Raw genomic sequence first — 25,235 nt, 5'->3', positions numbered from 1 at the left:
ATACTGAAGATGCCCTGGGCTCCCTGAAAACAGTAGGCTGTATGTTCCCTTTAGCATTGTGTATCATCAAGCTACTGACAGCATGCAATTCCTGATGTTAGCACTTGCTAAGCGTGATGTGTTATTGCAGGCAGTCAAAATGCCAAGAAGTTGCTGTAGGAGTACTGTAATCTTTTTCAGACACTTTGGGAAAGTTCTGATATTCTTAATGGTCATAATGCATTATTCTGTATGCATTCTGGTATTCAGGACTTGCATTGAGTGTGGTTGAATGGTGCACCTGAAAAATACTAGCTGTCCTTCTGGTTATGCTGTCTGGTTTTGTTTCCGCTTAGGCTGTTTGCTGTTCCTCCCCATCAGGGATTAGTCTAATGATACTATAAAGAGGAGGAGCTAAGTTGCTAAACTGCATTCCAGCAACAGGAAAAAAAGACAAATAACTTGTTCCTTAATATTTTCTGAACTTACATGGCCACATCACTGCAGAACTTCATCCTGCCATTTCATTGCGTCAGTAAATCAAACATGACAGTTGTAAGCAACAACTTGCAGGATGTGTATTTCTCTTTTCAAATGGCTCTGTTTGCAACAAAAACTGCACAGATCAGTTGTGTCTATCTAAATGTAGGGTACGCCGGAGAACTTTCTCCACATACTTGGTATTAGTTGAGGCTTATCTCAGACTACAAGAATAATTACATATTTATATCTTTTGAGATAAAATCATAAAGACTTAAACGTTTAAAAAAAAAAAAAAATCCTACTTAACTCTCCAGAAAGGATAAAATTATGACATTATCAAGCCCTACTTCAGTCAAAGCTATTACTTCTACTTTCTGGCAGACTTAGCTTAATAATTAGCATTTTCAATCAACTTCAGTAATAACTATGTGAACATGTACTATGTCTTCGGTGACAGACCGGCTAGAGTTAACGTTCACGACTCCTGGGTGTTTGTGTTCCTGTGAGGTGCAGATACTCCAGTTGAGTGTGCAAAGTGATAACAAAACTGTGGCAGGAGAGCAAAGAAACCACCAGAAAAAAAGGTTTGTGATCACATAAGCACTTGATTATACGTGAATGTTCCAAATGGGGGCAGTTTGTGGAATGTGTCTTATATCTGTATTAAATTTAAGACCTAATAAAATCACTCAGCTGACAATCATCTGTAAGCTGCAAAGGAAGGAACACGGTGGGGTTTTCTGAAGTGAAATTGCCTGGTTGCTCTTCCATTTTGCAGAATTTTGTCTGCCTTGGCTCAGGTGAACTGAGGACCACCCACAATCTGTCTGATTCTTGCTCTTGAACATCTCAGTGTATATTTTCTCAGTTCTTAATGTGAAGTCTCTAACACCTTGCTTTTGGCAGGAGGAGAGGCTCTTTAGCTATCATGAATGTTTGCCAGTAGGTATTTCTGGTACAAAATTCTGATTGATTAGTTGAAACTGGCTTAAATGGCCATGTACACTCTCCCAGATATATAAACCCAGCACAAGTAAGCATTTTTTTGATGAGAAATAATACTGCTGTGTAGTGCGTTGAATCATTACATGATTGATTAAAGTACAGTACTTCCATTAAAACAACAACAACAAAAAAAGGAAAATTTATTGTGCTAATTCTCAATTTGAAGATAAAGGCTTCACAATAAGACTTTCATCATGATGTCGTATAATATATAGGCAAGCAGGTGTTTTAAAATTTGATACTGAATACTGTGTATGTTTTTTTCACTTCAGTGGAAGTTACTGAACTTTCTCGTTAGTTTTTTCCATGCAAATGTTGCACTGAATAAATTCTTCCTTTAGATGCAAAGCATATGTCAGATTTGGAGTCAGTCTTTTTCAAGAATCTAGGTTTGTGGTCTCTAATTAGATGCTGTATTGCAGAATGGGTTCCACATTTGCATTAAAATCTAACTTCTAAATTGCTTAGATAACTTGCAGTGTTCACAGTTAGTTTGTATCATGTCATTTTTCTGAGTATGCAGATGTGAACATTTTGTGCACCTGCAGCTGAAGACTTTTAGTGCCCAGAAGCCTTTATAAATGCAGGCTTAGAATTATGTCAACAAATTCTTCTGGTAAGGAGATAACACATTCTCTAATGACTATAAATGCCAGATAAAATACCTAGATGGTGGGACATCAATAGCATGAAGTTGGTAGCATTTTTGGCAGCAGCGTTCCTGCAAGAAGCAGTGATCTTTGCCTCTGTTGTAATGGGAGGATCAACCGAGTTTCACCACTGTCAGTGTAATTTGCCTTAAATGTTTTTAAGATCTGGATGAAGCAACTGCACTGCTGCCACACATGCTCTCATCTCTTGTGTATTCTCCTTAAATAGTACTTTTGTCAAAGGAGTACTCACTTAGGAATGTCAAAGCTGAAGATGTCTCTTTATAAATATAGCAGTAATTGTTGCTGTGATGTGCTGCTGAGTTCCATAGCTCCTGGATATAGCGAGTCATCGCTGTGAATAGGACTAACTAATCATCTTACAGCATTACTTTGTTCCATTAAAGAAGCAGTTCACAGAGTGGAATAAAAATCAAGCTCAAGTATGAGCAGTTAGTTAAGATTTGGTATTAGCAGTACATAACATGTAAATGAAAATTCTTACAGGCTTTGTATTGCAAGCTGCTTAGTAAAGTTTTCAAGTTAATTTTGCTGCTACTAGAAATGCTGCCTCCGCTCAGTTATTTTGCTGTTGCTGCTTTTGCTCAGCTGCAAGCTGAAATTAAAATATGCTTTGAAAATGAGAACCATGCTTCTTAACAATTCTTTAGTCTTCTGCTGTACTTACTATAATATAGATTTCTCCAATATAGGTATTCACTCTACCTATCATAATACAGATATCTTCAATAGTTGCCAGAAGATTGCCAGAAATATCACTAGAAATTAATAGTACCATGCATAGAGCAACATCTTAGTGAAGCTGGAGTGCTCCCCAAAAGGTCCAAACTAGGCTAATTTGGTGGCTGAGACTTCTAATTCTGAAATGTACCAAGAGGATTGTTTGATTCCTTCAAAAACTAGCTCTGAGGAGGAGATAGTTCAAACTACAGACCTGATAGGAAGAGGCAAGGAGAACAGCAGAGCATCATTTTCCTCATAGAATGTCAGCTAAAATAAGAAAAGTCAGTACACACAAGTATTCAGTCAGTCAAGTTCTTAAGAGCTCTTTGCTAACTGATTGCAAATGTGTATCTTATTCACAGTGTGGGTTGAGAACGTGAATGTTCACCTCAGGCTTTCAAGATAAGTTCTTAATTAGACAAGCGTTTCACATAATCTTCTTCTTCATTCTTCTCATACTGACTTGCCTCAAAGGGAGGAAGAGAATCTTGCGAGATGGGTGAACAGTTCATATCTCCAGATCAGGTGGCTGAGGGAGGGAGAAAAGGGATTCTTTCCTTAAGATGATCCTGTCACACAGTACTACATACTATTCAGTCACTCTAACCAGCAGCCTCCTCCAGTCCTGGTGTGCCTGATCTCTATCCAGTCAGGAAAGGAATTGGAAAAAGTCCTTGATATCTGTTGGGATAGAAGAACTGGTGAAGATGGGGATACTAAGGCTGAGATGTGCCACCCTTCAACCTTTGGGATGTGGCCATAAGCAAAATATCATATATATATCATATATCATCTGTATTCCCTGAGATTTTTTGACACTCTGTGGAACGTGTAGGTGGTTGCATGTGTCATCTGTAGACGTATGGTATCACTGTACCACTTTCTAGCACAGCCTGTAAAGTACCAAGGTGGCACGAGTGTTGTGGGATCGTAAAATCATAGAATGGCTTGGGTTGGAAGGGACCTTAAAACACAGAGTTCCAGCCCCCTGCTGTGGACAGAATTGCCACCCACTAGATGAGGTTGCCCAAAGCCCCATCCAACCTGGCCTTGAACACCTCCAAGGATGGGATATCCATAACCTTTCTAGGCAGCCTGTGCCTCACCACCTCTGACTAAAGAATTTCTTCTCAACATTTCATTTACATCTCTCTTTCTTTATAAAAAAAGTCATCCCATCGCTATCGGACCTTGTAAAAAATTAGTCTCCCCCTGTTTATAAGCTCCCTTTAAGTACCAGAAGGCTGCTATGATCTTTTCCCACAGCCTTCTCTTCTCCATGCTGAACAAGCCTGGCTCCCTCAGCCTTTCTTTGTAGGTGAGGTGCTCTAGTCCTCTGCTAGTCTTTGTGACTCTCCTCTGGACCCACTCTGACAGCTCCATGTCTTTGTGTAGTGGGGCCCCAGGCCTGGACACAGTACTCCAGATGAGCCCTCACAAGGGCAGAACAGAGAGGGACAATCCCCTCCTTCTTCTTGCTGGCCACCCCTCTATTGATGCAGCCCGGGATACCACTGGCCTTCAGGCTGCAGATGCACACTGCTGGCTCATGTCCAACTTTTCATCACCAGGTCCTTGGCTGCTCTCTGTGAGTTCTTCTGTCAGTCTGTACGTATATCTGGGGTTGCCTTAACCAAGTGCAATGCCTTACACTGGGCCTTGTTGAATCTCATTTCATTCTCAAGCTTGTCCACGTCCCTCCGGATGTCATCCCTTCCTTCTGACTTGGTTTCATTAGCAAACTTGCCCTTAATCCCACTGGTCTTTCAACATCACCGATAAAGATGTGGAAGAGAACCCCTGGGGCAGCACTTGTGAACAGTCTCCATTTGGACAAAGAGCTGCTGACCACAACCATCTGGAGTATTGTTTGCAGTACATGCTGTTATCTCTCTGTGTTCTGATGAAAGGGAAACAGTTTTACAAGGTTCAGGCTTGTCCTTGTAGGAGCAGTTCACTATGAAGCAGGGAAGCAGTATCAAAGCATAATTTGGGTGTCGTGTTCAGCTCTCTGGTACACTGCCCACCACTGCTGCTTTGTCAGCGCCTAAAGTTGGTCCTTGCACAGCATTACTCAGCAGATGTGTGCTTATGTATGCTTATGCTTATATCCACATATTTATTTTTGCTAGCAAGTTACCCGATGGAAGGGGGAGTGCTTTTTTTTTTTTCCTGAAGACACAGTGAGGTTCTGCAGTTAAGCTTCTAAATACTATTTCTTTAGATTTCTCTGGTCTGAAGGCTGTTTCTTGTTCTACCTATAGGACACCTCACAGTGAAAAATTAACCTACTATAGAAGAATCCATCACCTTTCAAAAGGAAGGGTCAATAGATTTGTATCTAACAAAAAGAGTATTAGGAGAGAAGATTAAATTCATTCATCTTAAGCAGTAAAAGTATAAATGCTGTTACGTTGGGTTTCAGTTTTGAGTGGTAATTCATTCTAATTACATACATAATGGGTTGCAGCCAAAGCACAAGACAGTTGTTCTCTTCCCTCTGAAGTCACTTCTGAAGCTGTACTCGTTTGAAACTTGAGGAGAATGTCAATATGTATTCCTGCCTATTTCATTTTTAACTTATCTTTTAATGTTGTTAGAGTAAACATCTGCAGCCTGTGTGAGCTCCAGTCATGACTTAAAAAATTGACATTAGTCCATATTTGTAAATGCATTATCTTTCTTGTTTCCTTTTTAGCAGGATAGGATAGCAGTGTTGACTGGGTTTTCAGTGCAATTTAAGTCAGGACCGCAACTGGCTGGAGAGCATGCGAATTCCTGTTTTGTCTTGTACCATGCTGCAGGCTCTTGGCACTAAACAAACTAACAAAAAACCTTGCTGCACTAAGATAAGAGGCTAATTTTACAGGTACAGCATTTCGTAAATCATATTACAGTTGACCATTCAGACATTCAGAGCTGGAGAATTAATTCATATTTAGAAATGATGTCAAATGGGAATGGTTGCAGGCTTATTAAAAACAAATGTCACGTTGCTTTTTGATAAATAGATTTCTAGGTCATAATGACTGATATTTATGTGAATTTTTTATATAAAAATGGCTAAATACTTTAAAAGGTCTACAGTTTTATCAGTTAGTGTATCCTATATAAATGATTATGATGGACAATTTTCCTAAAATACTGCATTATTATATTTATTGTTTTGTTTTTTTTTTTAATATCGCTTGACTGATACTGTGATAGCTCAGTGAGTGGAACCATACGGGTTTGCTGGCATCTGGATTTGAATTTCAATTCTTTTTATCCTTTCATTTTGTAGGCAAGAACTGCTCTAACCTCTTTGTGGTTGTCATTCAGATATTAGCCTTGTTCTGCTGATTAAATGAGCAGGAGCTTGATGAGTCTTGCAGTCTTGAGTGACATGAGCTTCCTTGCATTGAAATGAATTATTTCAAAGTAAACCAGTGGTATTTTGGGAATCCTAAGTATACAGGAGAGCTTAATGTAGTATTTAAATTTTTGTTTGTTACTGATGTAAATGGATACTTTCAGGAAATCAGCGAAATAAAAAATACATATAAGCTTTTCTAATCTTGAGTGCAAACTGTAATGAAGTCTTTCACGGTGGGTTACCCATCCATCTAACCTCTTCTCTGTTACAGTTTTCCATTTAATCATCTGACCTTAGCAAAAAAAAAAAAGTAATCTTTAGCTAAACACCATTTGGAATATCTATTAGGAGAGCTGGATTTATGAAAGTTGCTTGTTTTAGAAGTGGCATTTACCCAGGCTGTTGTAAGCTGAATGTTTGCTTGTTCAGTTTTTAGTTGTGTTGTTGTTTTTGTGTATTTGTTTTTGTTTTGTTCTCCTCAAAGCTGTTCCACATTAATACCTATGGCTTTATTGGTTTGGCTCCAGAATGCACGTATAAGAGTTACTCTTTTGGGTAAAATAGACTGCAGCTTGCCTCACAGCAGCATGAGCTAATTTGAAGAATTTTAGAATAGTTGCAAGATGTTGCTACTTGAAGTTGGAGACACTGGAAGAATTAATTATTTGGCAGAAAATCAGACAATTATTGCATTGATTGTCAGTGTTATATGGGCAGCATGGAAGGCTGAAGTGAAGGCATACGTAGAAGGGCTTTAATTGTGCAAAGAATTTTCTGATGCAGAAAATATGTACAAACTTTGAACTTTGAAATTTCATTTACAGAGATTCTATCTTACGTTAGTAGGGTCTCGTTTGAAAGAAAAGATTTATGCAGAGGGCATCAGGTTGACACTGAGTGAACAATTAGAGTGTGTTTATTTCATATTACGACATCACTTCATCTTTCAACATTACGTGAAATAGAGCAGTAGCAGATGTGCTGGGTAGCTGTCTTGACTCAGAAGGAAGTCCTGCATTAATTCTTCCATAGTCTTCGTTTTACTTAGGTGGTATTCTGGATAGGGTATGTAAATTGGTGAAGAGACTACTTTAAAAGGAAACGCAGAACTAACATAGGCTTTGTGTCAGAGTCCTAGAAAACTGTTTAATGTTTACCACGACAAAAGGCTGTAACATTTCACCTGTATATGTGCACAGGCTGTAGAAATGGAGACAATGCGGTTGTTAATAACTGCAACTTGGTAATTTACTTTAAAAGATCTATGGATTTTGAGAGGACCATTGTATAGTAAATAAGATGTTGAAGTTTATTTACTTTCTAAATCTCAGAGGACTTACATTATACCTAAGATTCTTGATTTTTTATTCCCTTTCCACTGTTCTTTTCTTTTTTTCTAGGTTTAACTATAGATCAACACATCATCTTGCATCCCATGGATTTTATGAATTTTTAAACTGGTTTGATGAAAGAGCATGGTATCCACTGGGAAGAATAGTTGGTGGAACTGTAAGTATTATAATAACTTAAAGTTGACTTTGTGGTAATGTTGTTGAACTTTAAACACAACTTTGACATCAACAGAGGGAGAATCTTGGTCGAAAATACTTTTAATTGTCACATTGCTGTTGAGGGGATAAGATGATGTTTTTAATTTTTAGCAGCAGTAATTAAGACATTAAGTCAACATGCATTAGACCTCATCCAGCAGTCTACTGTGAACAAGAAATACAGAACTGAATTTTGCCTTCTTACATGTGAGCTTGTAATAATAAGTTGGGGTTTTATGACTCCTGTAATTTCGATTTTCCTTTGTAGAGAAACTATTACACAGTGTTACAATACAAAAGAAAAGAAAGTGAAAAACAATTATCTAACTCTTCTATGACTCAAATTCTAAGTCAATTATGTATTTTGAGTGGGCATCATCTGCATGTGGAATTTATATTGAGGGCTTCACTGAATAAAGACCCTTTGAAACTAAACTAGGAGTGGTCAAGAGACATGCATGAAGCATCAGGAGGGGCTAAGATTGATGTCAATGCCAAATTACCAAATGGAAAAGTGATAAGAAACAATATTATCAATTAGAATACAAATATAGCTCACTAGAATATCTTTAGTAATTCCAAGTAACATAGCTACATCTAACCTTGAAAGTACATTAAAACTTTTTCATTAGAGAGCACACCATTTACATTCATTTACAAAGCTTTTTGTAAGTAGATCACTATTTGTTTTAGTGATAGCCCATAATATATTACTGCATATTGATTTTTTTAAATGTTGATAAATGTGGAAAGGTACAATCCCTATTAAGAATATTTTAAAGTTCTCCAGTATTCTACAATAGATATGAATCCGTGGAACCTATGCTGCTCTTTCCTGGAGGACATCTTTATTCAGTTTTGTAGGACTTTGCCTTAGTCTTCCTATCTAAGATGTCTATGGATATCTTGCAAATATACTCAACTGACTGTCAGTCAATTTTTCAATTTAAAAACTTCAATGCATATTTGCTTTCTCCACGGGTAACAAGAAATAAATAAATGACATGGTGTATTATAGAGAAAATTGGAAACGGCTGAGAAATGTTAAGAAGCTTCTTGTTGTTTTGGTTGTGTTTTGGATTTGTTTTGTTGCGTTGTTCTTTCTTAAAGCTGTTAGCTGGCTTGAAATTTTCATACAAACTTTAGTTTCTGATTCCTTAACTGAAAATTCTGCTCATTATGTGATAAATGCCAGGGAAGATAGGATATTATCTGTGTGCTGCTTATTCATTTAGAAAATGTATTATATCTAATTGTTAGCATTTGGGTAAAATTTAAAGAACCTTGGGTATTCAGCAGTGTTGTCAAAACATGATTAAAGCAGTATTAAAATAATTCCATTAACTCTGCCTGCTCACTGCTTGTATCAGCTTAAGAAATGATTCTATTTCCTTGCAAATATATGCAAATAAACTTACCGTGACCATTTTCTACAATAATACAGTGAGGTTTTTTCCCTCCCTTTAGGTATACCCAGGACTGATGGTGACAGCAGGCCTTATACATTGGATTTTAAATATGCTTAACGTGACAGTCCATATAAGAGACGTGTGCGTGTTCCTAGCACCCGTTTTTAGCGGCCTTACAGCTATTTCTACTTTCCTGCTCACCAGAGAACTGTGGAACCAGGGAGCAGGGCTTTTAGCTGCCTGTTTTATTGCCATAGTTCCAGGTTACATATCTCGATCAGTAGCAGGATCATTTGACAATGAAGGCATAGCTATTTTTGCACTGCAGTTCACATACTATTTATGGGTAAGTAATTGCTGAATCTTTTGCTTTGGAAACGTTTTTTTTGGTTCCTCCTCCAACCAAATGATTTTTCTTAGCATTCATTGAAATCTCATTTTCTTCCCTTTCATTTCTCTTGCCTTTGGCTTTGGATGAGGCAAGTGTTGAGAAGTCATGTGATCTGAACCACTCCATAATAATGCTTTTCAGTTTATTACATGAAAATACCGCTCAACTGGAATACGCCTGTCCTGTAGTAGTAGTAATAATGATGAGTCTGAGTTTAAAGAAACAGTAGGGTTGCTTTCATTTTTTGGTTTGGAGGTATTTGGTGTTTATGTGAGCTCAGACTTGACAACCTGCAGTCTACAGCTTTTCACCAGCTCAGCTAAGGAGGCTCATCTGAAGAAGCTGTTGACTGTATGTCTAGACATTGACTTAAGTATTCAAATTTAATACCTAAAGTTGCCTATGGAGCAAGATACTCATACTGCTTGCATGCTTAAAAATTGTTCAATAGTCTAATGCCTTTTAAACAGCCTACTTCATCTGTCACTCCTTAATCTGCATGTAGAACTTCATCTGTCACATTGTTTTGTGTGAAGGGGGTTAGGCAAGCTGGAGTTTTTTGGGACTGTTCTATTTATTATGGAAATAACACAGAGAAAATAGTCATATTGTTAATTCAACGTGGACACAGCGGTGCTGTTCCTTGAGCTGTCCTTTAAAGCATGCAATTGCTGCACAGAATGTCTTCATAGGGACTATGTACATAGTCATTACAGCTCTTCCCATAATTTGTCAAGAATTGTAGTTTCCAGAAACAAATGCATACTCGCAGATTTTTTTTAGCTTTGGAATATTTCAAACTTGGGACATTGTTGGTAAGAAAATAATAGAAGGAAATTCAAGCTTTTCATGATTAAGTTACTGGTGATAATTAAGCGCAGGTTCTGAAGAAAGGCCTGCTAATGATTTTTATGTTTTCTTAATTTGAATTTAAATTGCAGTTGTGAAGTCATATTGGTTTGGATAATAATAGAATCAACCTGTGTTGTTACTTTTTAATAACTAAGACACAATAGCAGTTATCTGCTCTAGTGGAACTCCCGCATTTAACTAGACTGCATAGTGCCAGTAGCGTTCTGCATACATTTTTGCAGAAGTGTGAGAATCAAATATATTTTACAGATAACTGCATGGCTTTGTTTAATGCCAGTATTTCACCGCTCTCTGTTCTGTACAAAGTCATATTCCTGAGCCAGTTCGTGGATGCTGCTGTACCTTTAGTAAAATCTGGATGCTCTCACTAACCCTAAATGAGTTTTTCAAAATCACGGGATAGCATTTTATAATTGCAAAGTTGGGTCTGAAGCCAGCCAAAGGAAGCCACGGATGGTCTACAGTTAACAATAAGTTCTAATGTCTCAGAGAAAGCAGCGTGAAAGTGTTGCAACTATTTTCTACCTTGGATCATGAAATAGACAGTTGCAGTGCATCCTGTCTCTGCATTATCTAGAGAGAGACATGTAAGCTGTCCTGTGTGTGAATGAATTGCCATTTTGGTTTGATTTTTATGGACATCAGTTGAAAAGCATGCAAATATAACTTGAGACGTATTTAAGAACTTTTCTTGACAGCTGTTTTTTTTAATTGAATTTTGTATTATTGTCCAATATTTGTTTACTATACTTGATTATTTTTAAAGGTGAAGTCGGTGAAAACTGGGTCAGTCTTTTGGACAATCTGCTGCTGTCTATCTTACTTCTACATGGTAAGCCTTTTGTATGTAATAAGTAAATTGTTTGGTAGGACTTAATTCATGTGTTGGTGAAGGACAGAAGGAGGAGATTTTAATCTTTGTTGGGACCATAACGTAAAGTTGCTCCTTTGTCTCATTAAGACCTTAAGTATATAAGTTAGAAGAAATACTAAATATTTTGAAATTTAAAGTGTTTAAGTACAATGAAAGTTCTTGTAAAACACTAAGTACAGTAACTTTCCTTGCAAATTCATCCTGTGCTGCAATTAGATGTTCTGATTCAGTGGAATTCCTGGTTTGGTCCAGGTGATAGGAGGTGGAGTGTGTCATTATTACTGTGTACGTACTATACAATATGTACATATTGTACATGTTACATACAATAATAATAGAATTTTTTCCTCCCCTTCTGAAATGTTAGATTCACAGTATTATCCTGTATGAATCAGTCAAAGGCCTTTTTTCCTCTAGCAAATAAACATTTTGGGGGGCTATACGATAAATAAATTAGCTTCAGAACAACCAGTGGTGGGATAGTTGGGATAAGTGCTTGGTGGTGTTAATATGGAGGCCTGAAACACTGCCTTTTCCACAGGCAGATAGCCAGGCTTGGGGAAAAAAAGAAAAAGAAAAAAAAGGAATTTCTGAATTCTTTTGCATACCTTAACTTAAAGTAGAGCATTAATTCAGAGGTTGTGGGTGCTGCCTACATTTCCTTAGCTTTAATGTTAATTGGTTTTTTTGGGAGTGCATCTGTTTTCTCTCATTTCTCCTCTTTTCTGTTAAGTCAGCAAACAAAGAGCATCTTTTTTATACATAACATTTGTATTTATGTTGCATTATATGGAAGACCTGTAGTTTTGGTAAGAAGCTCGCTGTGTTAAACCACAGCAGTAGCAAATAAGGCACTTCTTCACTTTTACTGATAAAAAAAGTCACAGAATAGCAATTCTCATCTCAGTATGACTAGCATCTTGGTCCGTGGAACTTTTCAAGAAGGAAGGGATATGGTCTTGAGTGTGCATGTGGCAGAATTTAAAGAATCAATGTCATCATCATGACACTCAGTCCTTAATGTAAATTAATGTTCGTTTTCTTTTATATATTATTCTTTTATTTTCCTTCAAAGCAATGCCAACTGCTAAAAGCTTAATCTATTTCTCTATAAATTAGTGTCAGTGATTAGATGAGAATTTGGTTGGTCACAGAGCTCACCTGCTTCATCTTTCTTGGTGGCTTTCCATATATTGTGTTTCTTTTTGAGGAAGTATTTCAATAAGATGCCTTGGCATTTTGCTTACATAAATTTCTAGAACAACATAATCATCATTATGTATTATTAGTTTGTCTTCCTTTGGTGGAATGAGTGATCTTTTCAATGCAAGTTAAACAATGACTTAGTGACAATAAGTTTTGAGGTAGTGAGGGTGATTCCATGCTTGTGGAATGTGGGGAACTGCTCCTTGAAAGAGAGATGGATATTGCATGAACTGAAAGAAGCTTTACTTATATCTGAATCTGCTTAAGGTACACATCTAACTCTGGTGATTTGACTCATAATATCACATTGCATTCCATAAGGATGAAGTGTTTTTTCTTGTATTTAAATATTTTAGCTTTTATTTAACATTAGTTTCTTTTGCTTCAGATGCTTTGTAATAACAAAGGAAAAAAATAAAACTTTAAATTGAGTACTCATTAGAGTATTGGCACGTTTCTGTTACTTGCAACTCTGCAAGGAAACATTTGAAAACCTCCAGTACAATCTTCAGTGTAGATCTAGTTCAGTATTAGCAAATAAATGCTAATTAGAAATACAAGTCTCTAGTCCATACAGGCTACTTGCTATGTGCATCACTGAAGCCTTTGCCAGAACGTGGCAACATCCTAATTACACATTTGTTCTCATTCTATCTTATCTTACCTGTCTTTGTATAGTATTTTCTCTCAGAATATGAAATTGCCTATTGTATAGTCAATGAGTATAAAGGTGTTACAGTTATTAAATAAACGAGAGTTTGGCAAAGCAGATTATAATAACAAAAAGAGAATAGATGGAATGCTTACCCGCATCCTGGGCTCACTGCAAAACTCCAGAGGAGGGATCTCCAGCAGAGATCCTTTCCCACTGGCAGTCCCGGTCTAAGAGAGGTGCAGCCAGGCTCCAGCCCTTCCATCACACAGCTGAATCGCCTTCACCTGTGCTCCATGGCTGACTCAGTGCTCACCTCAGGTGATCAATCAGTGCTTCAGGCGGTGATTCAGCAGTTGCACACACCTGTGTAAAACGTGATAGCTCATGGTAGTGATATGGCAGTAGAATGACAATAATCTGAAATTATTTCCTAGAAAATTCTCAAATTTTCTACTTGTTTCTCATTGTATAAATCAGTTACCCCAAATTTTGAAGTGCCTGGTTTTGCAGTTAGAGTATCAGAAAGCGATATTTAACTTTGCCCTTATTTTAGAATTTGTTCTATCAAATACAGATATTTGGGTTTCTGGATTCTAGGGCTTTAAAAATAAGTGCATGAAACTAAGCCTTAGAGTACAATTAAAGTAAAAACCACATAGCTGCTGCATTCTGAAAATGAAGATCTGGGGTAGGCATGGTACATATGGGAGAAGTCTAGACTGCAGTTTGAAAAGAGAACATGTTAAATACAGACTGCCTAGTCAACATTAGCCCTTCTTAATGTATTAAAAATTTAGATAACATATTTAAATAGTAGCTCATTAATTCTTTATCTACACCAACAATGAGTGATACAACGATAACACTGCAACGTTTCAGTTCTGAGTACATCTTACCCGTAGTTCTCAAGCACCGCAGTTTGTACAGGTTCACAATCTCCTTGATCCTGCTGTACGCCACTCCACAGTGCTCAGCCCTGCTTCCCTGTGTATCTGCCCTCTTCCATTTGTTTCTTTTCTTAGACTGCAACTTCCCTTTGCTGTGTTGTCCCAACAGTTCTGTTGGGTTCCAGTGTTCCTTGCTCCCTTTCTTCTTTCTGGATGGAAACAAAAAGTGCAGGGCGTCGTGCTTACTGTGTGTCGAATGGAAATCTCAAATCCACGGTGGGAGTACTGCTGCTGCCATGTGCTGCATCCATCTCCGGGAGGAAAAGCCCCCAGCATCAAATTCTTGTTTGCCAGCCAGCCCAAGTTATCTTGGGAGGAGCTGTGGAGCTGTAAGCAAGACAGCATGAAAATGCAGTAGCCCATTTCAAATGTCTTTAATGCTTTGATATTACTGCTTATGGGGGTTTGTATATTTTGTTTTCCTTTCCTTTGGTGGAACGTTTTGAGAAAGATTCTGGTATTACCAGCAGTTCTGACTTCATGTCTAAATGGTTTTTGTGTTTTCTTGTCAGCACTGACTGTCATAAATATTCTTGCAGCTGATTTCCCATTCCAATTCTCACAGGTCTCTGCATGGGGTGGTTATGTTTTCATCATCAACCTTATTCCACTGCATGTGTTTGTTCTGCTGCTGATGCAGAGGTACAGCAGGAGGGTCTACATTGGTAAGTTTTGTTCTTTGAACAGTCATTGTCAAGTGCAAGATCATGAGATATGAAATTACACTGATGTCTTCTGTATTAGGTGGGAATGAAGTAATTGCACATCAAATTGCATTTCATTAATTGAGTTACTGACTATAGTCAGTTGCTGTCTGCAACAGTAGAGAGTTAAGACATCCTGTTCACATTTCTAAAATTTCAGATACATTGCAGCTAATTCATTTTCTACTTTCTGGTGCACTGAAAAAAAGAAACAACTGGATGGTTTGATATTCTTAAAATCCTGTTAGTGCATTTAATTTGTACATTGTGTGGGTGCATTCTAAATAAAAAAGAAAGTTTCATCTTTTTTCTTTTCCTAGTACATAAAACAGCTGCTATTTTTAAAACGTTTTGCAGCAATAATTTTGCAAATGTTACAGTATATTGTGACCTACACAGGAAAAGACATGGGGAATTTTAAGCAACCATATAAGCTTTATATAGGCTGGACTCAAATGCAGCACAATAGTCTGCCACCTCCACTTGATTCCTTTAAATTTTCTTGGGTTAATGGGTCAACCTTACTGCCAGTTACAGAAATGTTTGGATAGCAATCTTAGGAGAATTTTTTTTTTATTTGATTTGCCTGATATTTACATACTGTGTCAACAGTTGAGAGATATTACCTATTAAATCAGTTGGCTGTGGTGTGGATGTGAATGAAACAAGCAATTCAAGGATTCAAAAATGTGTAAGGTAGCTAGAAAGGTTTTTGATCCCTTTGTGTGAAACCTTTACTGAAGATAGTTTGAGAGCATAGAATTCACTGAACTATAGTGTCATGTCTTGTGTTAGTTAATGTATATTTGTCACCCATTTTAGTACTGATTTTCTCTTAGTATTTTTAATAATTTTTTTTGTTTTTTTTCGGAACCTACTGGGGGAATCAGAATATTTACAGATAGCATGTAGTGCTTCAAATATGTAATAGTTACTCACATTCTGTTTTTCATTTTTTATACCCTAATACAGATATTTGTTTCTTGCTTCTTGCTTATCTATTGTTATAATCCAGAATCTAAAATTTAATTTAAAGAAGGGAGGAAATTCTTACCCACCTTCAATTTTAGTAGTTGTGAACTTTTTCATTAACTACTTGTTTATAATTACAGGGGAGAGCAATCTGTGTTGTTTTTCTTTTAAAATCACTTCATTAAATATTTTCATTTTCAGCTTCTGTGAGTTAGGCAAGAGAAAATGAAAGTTATTTGTTATAAAATCCTGAAAGGATGTGGTAACCAGAAACAATGAAGCATAAGTACTCTTGTTTTTTGAAACTTCCATAGGAGGCCTTACAGATGTCTGTGCATCTTGCAGCAATGTGCATGTTCTAGGTTTGTTTAGCAGGATGTTTTTGTAAAAACTGATAGGAATGTTCAAGCATTTCTGGGTAGAAATGGAAGTGTGTTTCACTGCCAGATATTCAGATAGGATAAGATGAAAGCTCATTGAAGTAGGGAAGATAAAGATATTTTTGGAGCGTATGTGATACGCAATTACTAGTGTGCATGCAGGAGTCTCCTATTTCTGAAGGCTACCAATGTGCAGCGATAACTTTTTGTAACCTATTGACAGATGACAGTAGCTAGTAAAATCTGCATGCATTTTAGAAAAATAGCCTCTTTATTTGAATGCAGGATGTTATCTTCTATTATTTTATGTGTAGTTTCTCTTGTAGTTTCTCACAAGTTTAAAACATGAATGGTTTTATGTTTGGAAAGGAACTGATGTAGATTTAAGTCTTGTGTGCTTGGGAGATTTGGCAATTTTCACTTCAACCTACTCTTTTTTTTTCTTTTTTTTTTTTTTTTGTGTGTACTTCAAAAGAAAAAACCTTAAAGATAAGACAAGGGGAAATGGTTTCAAGCTAAAAGAGGGGAGATCTAGATTAGATATAAGGAAGAATTTTTTTTTACAATAAAGGTGATGAGGCAACTGAACAGGTTGCCCAGAGCTGTGGTGGCTGCTTTGTCCTTGGAGATGCTCATGGTCAGGCTGGACCAGGCACTGAGCAACCTTATCTAGCTGTAATCACAGAATCACAGAATTGTAGTGATTGGAAGAGACCTCTGGAGATCATCTATTCCAACTCCTCTGATAAAAACAGGTTTCCCTGCAGTAGGTGGAGCAGAAAAGCATCCCTTGGAGTTGGAAGGGACCTTCAAAGGTCATCTAGTCTAATCAAACAATTTTGCGATCTGCCAGCATATAAAACTAAATTTCTTGCTTTTGTGTTGTGTCTTATCATATGTTTTTTATTAACTACTGAAGTACTGTAAAGCTTAAGATAATAAGTGTTTGTTTCTGGTGATTCTAATCCATTAATTGAAAACTGCTGATTGTATCCTCTAGAGTAGTTTTAGTAGTTTTTTTTCTCTAGTTTGCACAGTGTACAATAACTGAAATTGTGTGAAATTATTTTATCCAAAAGAAGGTCAGTTTTTTTCAGTTTTTGGTCCAATCAAAGTTATAATCATAGAATCATAGAATGGCTTGGGTTGGAATGGTTCTCAGAGACCATCTAGTTCAACCCTCCTGCTGTGGGCAGGGTTACCCACCATTAAATTACTAGATGCAGATCAGGTTGCCCATTGCCCCATCCAACCTGGCCTCGAACACCTCGAGGGATGGGGCATCCATGATATCAAATACATTTCAGGAATCCAAATCAAATCCTTGGTTTTACATTCTGCTGTTTGCGCAGTCTTTGCACAGGAACATGGGTAGTTTGTGGTGCAGTATCACCTTCATGTAATGAATTCCTCAAAAAGTTGTCTCAGACTACCTATTCCTTCAATACCAAGCAGGCAGATGTGATGGCTGCTTGAGAGAAGTGGGCTTTGAGGGGTGCAAATAAAGTGGGCAAATGAAGCATAGCAGTTGTAGAATTAAAAATGATTCTTCAAAATGGTCTCACAGGTGTGAAATCTAGTGATTTATGCCATCGTTAAACCTCCACAGGATGGCACTGTTGCAGCATTTTTATGATACAATAAGTGATTTATGTTGTAGTGAGTTCTTCAAAAATGAAGTTTCCTACAGCAAAAATACATTTCAGTGGCATAAAGAGGGAATAGAGGGGTAGCGAGGCCAAGCAGCAGAATAGTGATGCTTCAAAGGATTCGGCAGCAAAGACAGCTGGAAGTGGTTGGAAGCATCATGACAGTCATTGTTGTGATCTTTGCAAAGCATACAGTGTCTTAGGAGTGTAGTGCACAGCTGCAACAAAAATAATACCAATGATATATGATGGGGTCCCAAACCTGTTGTCTTAGTAAAGGATTATATGAGGACAAGGATCTCCTCATAAGATTGAAGCCATAACAAAGCCCAGTGGTTTATGATGTGTAAGAATGTTTTAAAAATCTTGGAGGTACGTCATTGCTGGTTGCAACTGAGGGAAGAAAGCCTTGTTTGGATTTGGAGCTGGGGAGCTGCTTCCAATGTAAGCGGACTTGCAGTTGTTTGTAGTTGGTATTTCTCTCTTGTCATTCCATCTCCTTCTCACTTTGGAGTATTTAGGAACCAAATCCTGTCAGAATGAAGTACATGAATATCGTTCCAGTTGAAATAATGAATTGTGGTATTAATACTTTTGTGTTCTTGGCCTCAGCTTTCTGAGGGTTATGAGCGCACACTGTTGGTATAGATCTAATAGTACAGATGCTCAATATTCATTTTTATTTCTGTTGCTTTTCAGTTTCTTGGCATGCCTCTGTTCTTGTATTGTTTTTACAGAACAAGTATACCTTTTTCATTCTGTAAGTGCACTCTTAAATGTTTTGTATGTTTGCAGCCTGGCTCCTTTAATTTATCCTCATATGGAAAGCTGCTTTTTTTACTTGTTACCTGAGATCTCTTCTCCCACCCATATTCTGGAAAAATAAGGAAACCAAATGGGAAGAGAAAACTTGCAAAGCTACAGCATTTTAGGTAGACGGTTCACTTCTATAGGAAGAAAAATAAGCAACAACAGTGTAGTTAGGAAGAGCACTACTTTGCTTCATGTGTTTTTTTAGGGGAAACAAGTAATGGCCAGAATATTTAAAACAGTACAGATGTGTTTCAGTGTCATTCTTTGTTTGGAGATGAGGAATGGGTTCTGCTGTGGAATCAGTGCTTTTTGCAATGTGTATACAATTTTGTTCACACTTTTCTCGTCTGCTTTCTCCCTCTTTTTTTTTCCAGCATATAGCACTTTCTACATTGTCGGGTTAATATTATCAATGCAGATACCTTTTGTGGGATTTCAACCAATTAGAACAAGTGAACACATGGCAGCTGCAGGTAAGAAAACTGTTTGCTTCCAAACAGCTTGTTCAGCACAAGAAAACCTCAAACCCTTGTGACTCTGTTTCCTTGTATTAGAAACGGCACAAACTAACAAACCAAATTGTTGAAGAAAATAGGTACTATTTAGTATCTGTAGGGAAGTTTTCTTTCCAATCAACACATTATCCTTCTTTGTGTGAGCTAATGGAAGTGAAATGCCTCCATAACGCTGAATCACTAATGCATTCTGACAAGCACTTATTTTACACATTGATAATCTCTGCTGTATTGCAATATAATGCTGCTTTCAAGTGTTGTATAATTGAAACATTTGTTACTGGTAAACACAGTTCTTATTGAGCCATTTGTTTTTAGAGTTGATAATTTTTCAAAGTGAGTTAACTACAGATGACAGATTACATATAGGAGGCTGATTTTTAAATTACTGATTTTAATCTTTTTCATTCTTTGTTTTCTTAAACTAAGCTTATTCTCAGTAGCTGTTATGCATTCAGACATCTTGATTTCTTGACAGCAGTAACCTTTACTAAGTCTGCTAGACGCAGGAGCATGCATATTATTTATTAGGAGCACAGAGCGGTTTTGTGGTACAGCTTAATTTGTTAGATGGCTCCTTGTTTCAGTTACATGTTGTCACTTAAAATGTATTTTGGAAAGCAATTGGATGTTGATTAAAATTCACCAGAAAAAAATATTTTTAGCATGTTTTTGATTTTAATTGAGATTCTTTCAACATTCTGCATATAATGGATAGAGTTAAAATTATCATACCATAGTTTGCATCAGAATAATTTTACAATTATGTAGTGAACAGAGATTTTGCTCTTCTCTGGGGCTTTGGAACTAATGAATTTCAACATCATGTATGACAGTTTCATGATTAGAGAACCACCACATGCTTGAGTTCATGTGTTTGGTTTTTTACCAGTGATTTTAGCTGTTGTGTGGTGAAATCATTGGATTGATGTGATTATATACATTGAAATAAATAACAGCAGAGAATTCCCATGCTTAATATTAGACTTGGAACTATTCTTTTTAAGGGTGCAGGATGTTTACCCAGCAAGTTCTGGTGTTTCAGCACTAGCTTTGTATAACTCAGATTGTGTTACTTAGATGTTGGTTTCTTTTTTCCTTCCATTAAATCCTATTGTTTGGTTCAGTAACTTGATTTCCATACATTTCTTTATTAGACTTACTTTTTATGATGTCCAGAGTCTTTGTTTGTAACTCATTACTCAAGCTAGCCAAGAGCTGCATGTTGTTTTTTCATAATATCTAGGTATATTAAACTGGCCTTTGTCAAAATATATGCAGTCTAGTTTTCAGATGTTTCTCCCCCTTATTCCCAAGTTACTTTGGGAGCAAAAAGGCAGCTTTTAATACATAATAAGCAAAGAACGTTTTGTGGATAAATCACTTCATTGCAATAACTGAGGAACTATCATCTCTATTAACTATTAAAGTCAGTTTGTCAGAATGTAATTTTGTACTGGTTTTCAGATGTAAGGATATACATGGTGTGTATTTTTCTAACCCAAATAGGGACTAAGTTTGCCAATTGCTTTTACAGTTGTTTTTAGCATTTAAACAGAAATGTTTGTCTTTCGTTAGGTGTTTTTGCATTGCTGCAGGCATATGCATTTTTGCAGTATCTGAGAGACAGGCTAACAAAGCAAGAGTTTCAGACGTTGTTCTTCTTGGGCGTCTCACTGGCTGCTGGTATTGTATTCCTGAGTGTCATCTATTTGACATACACAGGTAAATAAACATGAAAACAGATTCTCTTTGGAGCAGGTAACGGAGGTAATCAAAACTTGGGCTGAGTCAAAAGTAGATGTTGGTAACCTCAGAGCAAACCAGCACCCATATTACCTCATGTGTCTGTGTGCTGGCATTCACTCTGAATTCTGGGCTGCAGGATTCTTTCCTGGGTTTGAGGATACTGGGGATATTTAGACTTATAAATCAGCTGAAGAGATCAAACAGATCATCAGCTGAAGAGCACAGATATCAATATCACATCAAAATACCAAGAGCGCATTTAGAATTGAAGAATGGGAGAAGATGAGCATTATAAAACGTGTGCATGCAGGACTCATTCTTTCATAGTATGATGCAAGAAGTCAGGTTGGAATGAGGAACATAACTATAGCAAAAGCCCATTAGGAAGATAAACATAGTTAATCTATTCTGTATACCACTGATAAATCAAGATAAAGTTAGCTACTTTATTGAATAATTGAACCTGATTTCTATATCACTGAAATTAATGTATGTCTATAAGTTCCTCTTCTGTGGTTCAGCCTCCAATCTTCAAGATAGCTCTACTCAGCCTTACAAAATTAAGCTTTTTTTTGCATGGTTGAGTTCCTCACATGCCTCACTGCCTTTTTCTGATTCTGTGACATATTTCTTTGGTCATCTACCTCCATACTTTCTTCCATACCTGTTTTCCTATATAAATGTCACCCATGCCAAAACTGAATTCTGCTTGGTATAAACTGGGTGATGTTAATATATGCCTCATATATCGTTATGTTTTTTAGAGAGGTTGGTTGGTTTGCAAACGAAACAACCACTTTCTTCAAGTTTAACTTGTTTTTATATTAATGGAGTTCTTTCTTGTACTTCCTGTTAGCAGTGTTTCTACTGTAGATTTTTTTATGGTATCAGCTGTTTTTTGGACATTTAATTGCAAGTTTTATTTTTGTTAATTATGATACCGTTATTCCAAAAGATTACTTAGCATCAATATTTGCCTTTAAGTCTTCTAAACCTTGATGGTTTATAATTCTCTTTCCAGTGTGAAAGAGCAAATCCTACTAATATTTGTAAAAAAAAAATTAAAATTTCAGACTGGCATATCAAGATGTTTGGCTTCTAATCTCAGTCTGTCGCAAAATACGTCCTTATGTTGCATTTCTTAGAAAGTGTTAGCATCCATTTCTGAGATTCCATAAGTGTCACTGCTTCACCACACAGAACAAACCTGATTCCCTCCGTTTTTCCTTACGTGCTGTGTGAGCCAGGCTGCTGACCATCTATCTCATGGCACTCAGCTCCCCCTGTGTTTTCTTAATAATCCTCCTGCAGCAGGGTGCTAACATCTGGACCACGCATCATTTCTTTTTCTTGTAGTTCTTTACAGAACGTAGATTGCTATCAGTCATTCTTTGAGAAATATTTTAATTATTTTGCATCACCTTGACTTCTGGAGGTGTCAGATAGTTCAGTATGTCTTGCTACTGAACGTGTCCAGTGTGATCTCATCACTAAAACTAGGTTCATGATTGGTAGACATCCTAAGCTACCTGATGCAGTAGGCCTAGTTCACTTATTCTACACATTTAATGAAATTTCTTTTGGTGTTTAGTTTTGTGCTTTCATTTAAAGATGTAGACAAACTATTGCATTTAAATACCTAGGCAGCAAAAGTCTTGTCCTTTCTTCTCATTTTCAGGTTATATCGCTCCTTGGAGTGGCAGATTTTATTCTCTGTGGGACACCGGGTAAGTAAAGATAAAGGATAATGTTAGCTATCATTAGTTCATAGTTTCTACTGAAAACTGATAATCTTTTGTTCTCCTCATTCTCAAATCCATTTAGTATTTCAGTAAATGAGAATACAGTTGATTTTGATCAGTTATCTAAAGAGAACATTGGCAGTAACTGTTCCGTGGTCTTTGCAACCATTTTATCTTCATCACAAATTTGTTTATTGAATTTCTTGCTTCTTTGGAAATCTCTGAGAATGTTAATTGTATGTTTGTCTATGAAACGTCATCTCAGCATAAGATAACGAAAGGTGGTATCAACACTTGAGGGCACATTTCAGAATTACTAAGAACCTTAAACTTACACTGTTTTCATTGCGCAGCATTGCACGAAATCACGAAGTTGTTACACATGATCTTGCATGGTGCCTGTCTATTATGTTCATACATCTGTTTTGTGTATACAGATGTCTACTCTGAACAGTTTTGGTTTATTCATGTGTGTTTTTGTAAATAAATTTTGGTTTAGTTAACTTTACAAATTCCAGTGCTCAGTTCTCTAGCCGGACGCTTAAATAATGGACATTACGAATGAAACCAAAGGTATTCTGCAGATAAATGTGTTGAAGGTTTGTTTTAACTGGTAGATCTTTAAGATTAAAGGCAGGGGTAGGAGAACTTCAAACATTCGCAGTTCAGCTTTTTATCAGGCTTCGAAGGCCAGCTGATAAAAGATTCTGTACCAACCCAGTAATAAATGTAGTAGAATAGCTAACAGTAAAGAAGCCTCACATTTATTTGAAAAATGTACAGATGTTGTTCCTTGCCTCTAAATGAAGCAGTCTGCTCACACATGTACAAACATCAAAATTTGGAGGGCTTGTCTACATTCAAGAATCACATTGTGTTTAAAACACGTCAATTTCTAAGTGAGACCTGGATATCAGTGAAGAAAAGGACACGTTTGATAGCTCACCATTTAGTCACGTAGCTTCCCAGATCAGGGCTGTACGCAGAGCTGTCTCTTCATGTGGAACCCAATTTTGTCGTTATCCGCACTGAGTGTTTGATGTGTTTAGTTAACATGCATTTCCAAGTGTAGACCAGACCTGATTTTAAGCACCTGAGAAAATGTGGGGACATCAGTAACTGGACTGGTATTTAATATTTGGCTTAATGCACTAAGCAAATGAAGGTGTTTGGTATGGGAAAAAAGCCTTCAGAATACACTATTGAAATCCTAGGAAATTTGCTGTCATGGGTGAGTGTCCTGCTGGAATACAACGACGGCTTCCATAGCTGTGTGTTTTCATTCTGGTGAAATTGGCTTCCTATTTAGCCATTATAGAACAAAGCGCCTGTAATTCTCATTCTTTTAATTAGTATGGAAATGATCCTTTATACTGATGCTTGAAATAGCTCTGCACAAAAATACTTCCTACATACAATAAGACATGGGGACATCTTTTGGTTCTAAAGTTTCATCAGGTTTCTGCTAAATAAAGCACTTAGCATTTTAAATTGCAATGCTTCCTTTGAAATGAATTTCAGAATTCCTAATGCTTACAAGTTTTAATAATTTTATCTCTTCAAAATAATTTGAACTGAATTTTTTTTAAAAAAGGTATGCGAAAATTCACATCCCGATCATTGCCTCTGTGTCTGAGCATCAGCCTACAACATGGGTTTCCTTCTTTTTTGATCTGCATATTCTCGTGTGTACTTTCCCAGCAGGGCTGTGGTTCTGTATCAAAAACATCAATGATGAAAGAGTCTTTGGTAAGAGAAAATATTTCAAAATCGTTTCAAAACCTCTTGTCTTCAACTTGATTCTGTTTTGGTTTTGTTTGCTCAAAGCTGGTTTATGACATGTTTTAAACCTCTTCTAGAATGTGATATGTTTGAGGGGGAAACGTTCAAAGTTGCCTGCATGCAGTAGTATTTACAGCTTAATGAAAATACAGCTCATGTGGAGAGGGGTGGGTTGGTGATGGAGTGCCTTATTGCGAGGTGGGGTCAGAGCGTTTGTGCAGTGCTGTTGTGTGGCTCTCCTGTGTGTGGATTGCACAGCCCTCGGGTTAGGGGTGCAGTTTCACAGCCAGGTGAAGAGCTCAGAGCAGCAACCCTCCCCCACGCAGGTCCAAGGCGCCTGATTCTTCTCTGGGTACCTGGCAGTCATCCCACCACAGAGGATGATGCAAAGTGCCTTTTCTTAACAGATTTTCAGCTATTTTAGTGAACTGAATCACTTGCTGTGGAGCAAGTGCTAGATAAGGCACAAGCCTAAGCAGAGGCGTGGGGTCTCCCAGTGCCAGTGACAACAAATTGTTTGTTTGTATGAAGCTTTACTTTGAGAGCAGATTGCTGGGGCTATGAATGAGGCTTCTGAGGATGTAACTTGGAGTTGTAGCCCAAAAGGAGGAGTGAAGCTCACTCCCTCATTCTGTTACGGAGGCAGAAGGTTACAGTCCATTACAGCAGCCTACTGGAACTACGCCATGAGCAACAGGAACATTTACTGTGTTCAATCCTGTGACTTCGGAGTATTTTGTGCTCTTTTGCTTACATGAGTCCTTGCAAAAAGCAGTGCTGCAAGACTCCCTTTCAGCCTGCTAATGCT

The 25,235-nt window shown here is 37.2% G+C and overlaps 1 protein-coding gene across 1 annotated transcript in view; it reads left to right on the top strand.

Moving 5' to 3' along the window:
• The window catches only part of STT3B (STT3 oligosaccharyltransferase complex catalytic subunit B), a gene marked incomplete at both ends in the record, with an annotated part of 47,756 nt that overhangs the window by 13,015 nt on the left and 9,506 nt on the right, over positions 1–25,235 (top strand). The window contains 8 exons of the mRNA XM_079538322.1: positions 7,617–7,725; positions 9,234–9,521; positions 11,206–11,271; positions 14,687–14,786; positions 19,014–19,112; positions 20,733–20,879; positions 22,582–22,630; positions 24,240–24,394. Coding sequence (XP_079394448.1) covers positions 7,617–7,725; positions 9,234–9,521; positions 11,206–11,271; positions 14,687–14,786; positions 19,014–19,112; positions 20,733–20,879; positions 22,582–22,630; positions 24,240–24,394 — 1,013 coding nt within the window. The remainder of the gene's footprint in view (positions 1–7,616; positions 7,726–9,233; positions 9,522–11,205; positions 11,272–14,686; positions 14,787–19,013; positions 19,113–20,732; positions 20,880–22,581; positions 22,631–24,239; positions 24,395–25,235) is intronic.

This window comes from Tetrao urogallus (genome assembly GCF_951394365.1).
Source record: "Tetrao urogallus genome assembly, chromosome: 7".
NCBI lineage: Eukaryota > Metazoa > Chordata > Aves > Galliformes > Phasianidae > Tetrao > Tetrao urogallus.
This window is presented reverse-complemented; position numbering and strand designations above follow the sequence as displayed.